The sequence below is a fragment of the Poecile atricapillus genome, chromosome 3 (genome assembly GCF_030490865.1).
Source record: "Poecile atricapillus isolate bPoeAtr1 chromosome 3, bPoeAtr1.hap1, whole genome shotgun sequence".
Taxonomy (NCBI): domain Eukaryota; kingdom Metazoa; phylum Chordata; class Aves; order Passeriformes; family Paridae; genus Poecile; species Poecile atricapillus.
This window is the reverse complement of record NC_081251.1, coordinates 75,101,975-75,109,115: the sequence shown is the minus strand read 5'-3', so window position 1 is coordinate 75,109,115 and position 7,141 is coordinate 75,101,975. Positions and strand designations below refer to the sequence as shown.

Sequence of the window (7,141 nt, the reverse complement as noted above, 5' to 3'; positions counted from 1 at the left end):
CAGGTCATCATTCAGGACATGTTCTGAGCACAGTGGCAATTAACACCCTGCTTATTATGATTCTGATTCTAACTTGATTATTTTAAAACCAGTATCATTACATAGGTAGAGTAATTAGTAAATTAATAAAATATTTGCCTCCAGCTTGTATGTTTTCAGCACAGGAACGTTTTCCTTTACATAAAAAACAGGTTATTGCTGTTGCTTGTGAGGGGGAAGTGGTGGTTATCTCAATTTAACTCTGTACCTTTAACTAATGCTGTTATTTCTTGTTTTCTAAATTGGAGTGTACTTTTGTTGAGGCTGATAGTAAATGTGCTTGAGGCAGCCAGAACAGACTTTAAAAGAATCACACATCCTCTTTCACCTGGCCTTCAGACGATTTTCAGATTGGGTAAGTACTAAAATAAAACAGATAATCTGTAATCCGTGTATATGTGTGGCAAATGTATTAAACTGAACATGTAAGTGGGATTCTATTTACAAGGGTAGACTATTCTTAAAAGTACTTAGTGACTGAATTTTTTTTTTTCATAGAATTCTGTCTTTTTCCTCAGGTCTGTCTTTATTAATTGTCTTTTGTTTGTGTTATTCAAATAGTATATTTTTTCTTAAGATTGTGGTTTAGTCTTACCTTTGAGTGCTCATACACTGCTTTCATAGTGAAAAGAAATGTGATGATATGGATAAAGTGGAAAAATGCTAAGCTCAAAAAATTCAAGGCTTATATATTTAATATTCAGAACATAGATGTTTTTGAGTGAACATGCACAGACATGTACTACCCATATTTAGTGCATAACCAATGTTAGGACACACCACCTTATATATAGAGAGAGATGGATAGATAGATATAGATATAGATATAGACAGATATGAAAATTAGTTTTTATATTTACCTGATACATTAATGCTAAAAAACGATGTAAATGTGCAGGTTATAAATTATAAATGTGCCTACTGAAACACTGTTAGAAAGATTTAAATCGAAAAGGAAATTGTGTTTATACGAGCTCTGATTCAACTTCCTCAGCAGCCAGCACATCTTTTTAATAACTTCTGCCAATGCTGTTTCAAATTCAGAAAAGGAAGTCAGCTCAAGAGATTTAAATCAGGTCTTAATCTGATGTCTGAAATTCTGATATTAGTTTTTGAGTCCTTTTCTACAGAAGCTTCTGCTGGACAGTCAAAGTAATTTTGTGAATAAGTGTGTGGCTGGTGGTGGCTTTTTGAATTCCTGTAGGATCAGGGAGAATATGCATCTCTCCTGTGATGAGTAGTTGTTGCTCCCCATACAGTCTCTGCTGAGCTCTTCTGCAAACAAAAGAGCCTTTTCTTAGTGATAATCTGACAAGATTTCCCTTCTTAGCCCTCCTTGCAGGCTGTAGGAAATACCCATGGCTCCCTAGGCTGTCAGACCCTCTCAGTATATTTTAACCATGTAAGTCTTAAAAAAGACCTGAAGGGCCAACACCTAGAATGGTATTTTTCTTGCAACAATAAAATAACAGTTTCTAAAATACTAACCTAGACAGGTACCCCCAGCTGCAGAGTTACTGTGGCTGCAGCCAAGTGCAAAGGCTAACAGAAACACCAAGCAAGGTCATGAGTGTGTGGCTGGATGAGATCAGAAAGTGTAAAGCAGCAGACAGTGACTAAAATTGTGCAAAGATGGGCTAGGGGACCACAGCCCCAGGTTAATTGCATAACTCACCTGCTTGCCCTATACATCTCTGCACTTCTGAGAGATACCTTTAAATTGTTTGAAATTTGCTTCAAGCACTTTCAGGCTATCATATTCCTGCAGCTTCTAAAAATCAGTTTGAAAAGCCAGCAGATGAAACTGGAGAGATAGTTAAAGGTTTGTTTAAAGGGCAGGAAATCCAGATAAGCTGTGATGCCTTAGCAACATCATCTAGTTCAGGTCTTTACCCAGCTGCAGCCCTCTGCTATGAGCCAGCATCCCCACATGAGTCATCCTCATTATGTTCTGTCCTTTCCCTCCCCCAGTTTCCCCATTATATCTGGACTTCATCTGCCCCACTTTTACAAATTCTCTCTCTCTTGTTATCAACATTAGGTAATTCCCAAACAAGAAAGTTTTGGTTTTGTAGAATTAAAGCTGACTCATGTGCTCTTCCCAATTAGTAGCATGACTAGCAAAAAGCAGACAAACTCTAGACAAAACTGCCCTTCCCAGCCTTGACAAATATGGGACCTCATGTCATCCTGTCCCTGAAATTACTGCCTAGGTGATAGGGACAGTTCTCTTTCTAATGGGAAGAAGGGAAGGACTGAACTCATGCACAGGAATGCTGAGGAATTAAAACTCCTGCCCATGGACTCCTGTGTGAGGTGGAACAAGTTATTTAAGACCAGCTTCCCACATGTGGCCACCAATGGCATGTTCCCCATTTTATTTTTCTGTGACTTTAGAACCCGTGATCTGATTGGCAGAAGTCTGATCCTTGGATCCTATGAATGCAAGTAGTCAATGGATTTAATCCTTTACTTAGCTGAAGTCCTTCACCATTTTAAGTACTCTTAGAAGTGGTGTTGAGTTATCTGTCTCAAACTGAGCATCTTAAGTGGATACTTCACTCTAATGACTCAGATTTTCTCTTCTAAATAAGGTGGCAATACTTCTTCACCACAGGGTGTTGTGAAAACTAAGATTTGTAAATTTGTAAAACAGTTAGGTATCACAATGATAAAGAAAGCAATTTTTTTTTTATTGTGGGGTGCTGTCTGAAGTGCACACTGAATGCTGCACTGTAAATCTGTGCACTGACCAAAACACCCGTGCTCAGTCTGCTCATATATTGTGTACTATCCTTTGCACTATAAGAAGCTCTTATTCTGTTGCGCTTCAATTACCTCACTAGTGTAATAAAAAAGGACAAATAATATTATGTTGAAAGTGCTGAGACACTGATAAAGTGTCAGAGTGGGAAAAAAGGGTAAATTGTTGCATTGCTGTTATGAAGTATACTAAGGGAGTGCTGTTTATTTTTTCTGTATTTCCCTCAATACACAGATTGCCATTGTCATACAGAAGTTCTCAAAGTAAAATTTAATTTATTATAATTTTTTGTGGTGCAAATTCAATGTGAAGTAGCAGTCACATATTCTCATATATCATTTATTAACCTATGAATAAACATTCAATATATAAGACTGTGCTCTTAATAATACTGATAAAAACCATTCAGTTTCTACAGCTGCATATTTTGTAGAGATGTGCAATTTGTTAACATGGTCTAGTGATGACATTCTGTTCTGAGTAGGTTTTATTTCCAGTTTTGTTTTTCTACTTCTTCACACTTATTGTGCTGGTATCCTGATCCAATCAACTTTATTTTCTTTTCAGAAATACTTGGGAAAGCATTTTGAGGTCTTTCTGAACATATTTTTCTGAGAAGTGTACTGCCAAAATGAATTTTGTAAGTATCAAATTGATATAAATTTATATATATTAGTATATCAAGAAAGCAATGACTCTGTAAGACCCAGTTCCTTGAGGCTGCAGATCCAAAAGCCATAATTTCAGAAGTGAAAATCTGAAGAGATGTTTCTGACAGCAGAGTTCAGTCAAAACACATTGTTTATTAAACTTTTGCTATAGATTTGGTGTTTATAGTGCAGGTAAATGTGTCTCTGGCTAGCTCTCATAGATTGTCCATCTATCTGAGTAGAGAAAAGCAATCATTTTTGGGCTTGATTTAGTCAAGCTACATTAGTATGAAATGCATAACATGCTAGAAAGTCCTGTTTGCCTTGTGTGATGGTAAAGAAAGACTAGACCCCTAATTCAGATTCAGATATTTACACCACAGAGTCTTCTGTGACAGCAGACTTGTACTTTCTGCAAAATGCACTTAAATATGAAGGCCCCTGGGACATGCGAAAGGATTATTTCCACATTCATATTTTAAGTATGAATTTGTGAAATTTCCTAGATAGTTCACACAAACCTGGTCTGTAGTGTTAAATGCATTTGTAATTGGAATGTGCGGTCAGTTATCTATCATGTTTCTACTACACAGGGATTAAAGATTAACATCTGTGTGTTAACTCGTGTTCTCCTTTTCTACAGACAGACCCTTGTTCCACAGATTACCCCTATTATTCAGACTATGCTTCTCTAATCATGCAACCTTGTTCTAAGCTGGAGGTCAGGAACTTCACAAGAGCATTTCTGCCAGTTGCATATTCGTTGATTTGTATCATCGGCCTCTTGGGTAACATCTTTGTGGTGATGACCTTCGCTTTATACGAAAGAACCAAGTCCATGACGGATGTGTACCTCTTCAACATGGCCATAGCAGACATACTGTTTGTTCTTACTCTTCCACTGTGGGCAGTGAATTATGCAGCTGACGAATGGATTTTTGGTGACTTCATTTGCAAAATGACTAGAGGTATCTATGCAATCAACTTCAGCTGTGGCATGCTGCTTTTGGCCTTTATCAGCGTGGACCGGTACATTGCTATCGTACAGGCAACAAAGTCTTTTAAACTCAGGGCAAGGACTCTGGCACATAGTAAACTCATTTGTTTGGCTGTGTGGATATCATCAATTTTAATCTCCAGTTCCTCTTTTCTGTACAGTGAAAGTTACAGCTTCTCCATCAATGAAACCAAAGAGATTTGTGATCACAGATTTGACGGAATGTCTGAAAGCACGACGCTGAAATCACTGCTGCTGTGGCTACAAGTTTCATTTGGATTTTTTATACCTTTAATATTCATGATTTTTTGTTACACCTTCATTGTCAGATCCTTACAACAAGCTCAGAATTCCAAAAGAAACAAAGCAATCCGTGTAATTGTATTAATTGTAGCTGTTTTCCTAGTTTGCCAGGTACCTTATAACATTGTACTTCTCATAACAGCTGTCAATATGGGCAAGATTGACAAATCTTGTGACAGTGACAAGATAATGGCTTATGCAAAATACACCACTGAAGCCATAGCATTTTTACACTGTTGTGTGAACCCTGTGCTCTATGCATTTATTGGAGTGAAGTTCAGAAGTTATTTTGTGAAGCTGATGAAGGACCTATGGTGCAAGAGAGACAAGAAAGACAATAAACGTAGTTTAAGGACAAACTCTGATACTTATCATTCAAGACAGACTAGTGAAATTCTGACTGACAATGGATCATCTTTTACTATATAAATACAGTTTAACCAACATTAGTACTGAAGGGCTCGTCTCACCGGGTCACCCAAACTAATGTCACTGTGCCAAGTGACAGCAAGTATCTGAGCTCCTCTGTGTCTCTAAAGGGATTCAATGATCTACAGCTCCTTTCAGGAAACTAATTAAGATAAAGGCATAATACTGTCCTGTGTAAAACTAAAGCCTTATTCACTTCTCTTAATGCACTTCTAAAGTACATTCTCTTGGAATTATAAAGAAATTGAAATTTTCAGAGGAACCCTTGTCATTGTGCAAGGAAAAATCACATTTCATCTGTCCTACAACACTGAAATATCCCCAAAATAATAAGTAAAGGTTATGTCTAGGCTCTTTCTTACATTTATGTTGTTTCTATTAATTTCTTCTACCTGGAAATCCTAGTGAAGTGTAGCTCTCCACTGTGCTTATATTGCAGACAGGTCATATTGTGACAGTACTAACCCAAATAGATGGCATTTTGAGCAAAGCACGACAAGGAATTTCACAGACTGTGAAATGACAAAAGAGGCTCAGGACTGGTGACATAGCTGGGCTGCAGTGCTTGGTCTTGTAAATCTTAGCCCAGTGCTATTCTGAACAGAGAGTGAAGCTTTGTTGGAGAGTTTCTTCTCTTTGTTTGGCACAGGGTTCAGATGCTGGAACCCAGCAAAGCTGATAATCTGATGAATATCTCTTTGTGAAAAGTAGTCTCTTTCTAGCTGAAATTCACACTCTACTTTTTAAAAGGCAACTAACTGTATGAAACTGCAATTATTCCAGCACTATTTGTTGGAATGTGATTGGTAATAAAATATGAAGCATTTCTTTGCATTTAGCTGCTGCTAGCAAAGATTCCTTAGGAATGTATTTACCAGCTCAAATATGCATATATGTAGTTTCAGAAATTAATTAGAAGTAATTATCTAAAAAAGAGCAGAATCTGACTTAATTCAGCCAGAATTTTTACTGAGTCAGTATTTGACTCACTATACATATAGGAATATTTATAATAAATGCAATTAGTTTTACCCAGCCTTTACTCTTCAGCAAATCCTTGGTGGATCTTCTACCCATTGAGTGAGCTTTACCACTGTTGCAGTCACAGTGGGACAATGAGATAGACAGAAGCAAGGTCTGTAGATCCCTTGAGGAATGCATTAATATGGCACATGAAACTAGTGCTGCCTTGGTTGGTACAATCCATCCTTGTTTCCACTGCAGTGTCAGGTTTTTAAGTATCAGTACCACATATGATAAAGATTGCATATATTTATCATAACTGAATAGCAATTTTGCGAGACTATGATAGAAAAATATGTAAATACAGATGCATGCATTTGCTGTACATAGCAATGACGATTTTCTGGAATAGAATTCAGCAAATAAAAAATGTAAGGAAAATATCCCCTCATATCTAAGAGTTCCCTTCTACATGTGTTGCCATGAAACATCCTCTTACACTGTGCAGAATCTGAACAGTCATGTCTGAACAGTCTGTCCATTGGGGGCTCCCTGAGGGAGCATGCATCAGGGTGGGAAGTTCAGACTTCAGAGCTGAAGCAGCTGCAGCAGCTCTTGGGCACAACTTCCCAAGGCTCCAAAGTGTATCTCCCACCTTCTGCCACCCCACTGCCATGCCTGCATCGGCCTTCAGCCACTGGAGAACCCAAACACTGCCCCAGCGGGGCAAGGGACAGTCACTGACTGGGCACTGGCACTGGCACTGGCACTGGCACTGTCCCACCAGTGGTGACTTGCTGACAGACCCTGGGAGACGGCAAGGACAGTGTGCCATAGCCTTCCTGAAGTGGTTCCTGGCTGAAAGAGCATCCTCCATCAGGGGTGAGGGCAGAGAAAGTGAGCAGAGCTGGGCCTTCCCCAGAGAGAGGGGTCAGCCTGGAGTCTTGGTCGCCAGCCCCTTGTAACCACGAGGGGCCCAGGCAAGCTGGAAGTGGT

The 7,141-nt window shown here is 38.7% G+C and overlaps 1 protein-coding gene across 1 annotated transcript; it reads left to right on the top strand.

Moving 5' to 3' along the window:
* Window positions 1–235: 235 nt before the first annotated feature.
* CCR6 (C-C motif chemokine receptor 6) lies at window positions 236–6,133 on the top strand. The gene is made up of 3 exons (XM_058835643.1): window positions 236–394; window positions 3,371–3,443; window positions 4,097–6,133. Exons 2-3 carry the CDS (start codon window positions 3,435–3,437, stop codon window positions 5,180–5,182), a joined length of 1,095 nt encoding a protein of 364 aa, XP_058691626.1. The 5' UTR covers window positions 236–394; window positions 3,371–3,434; the 3' UTR covers window positions 5,183–6,133.
* Window positions 6,134–7,141: the final 1,008 nt, after the last annotated feature.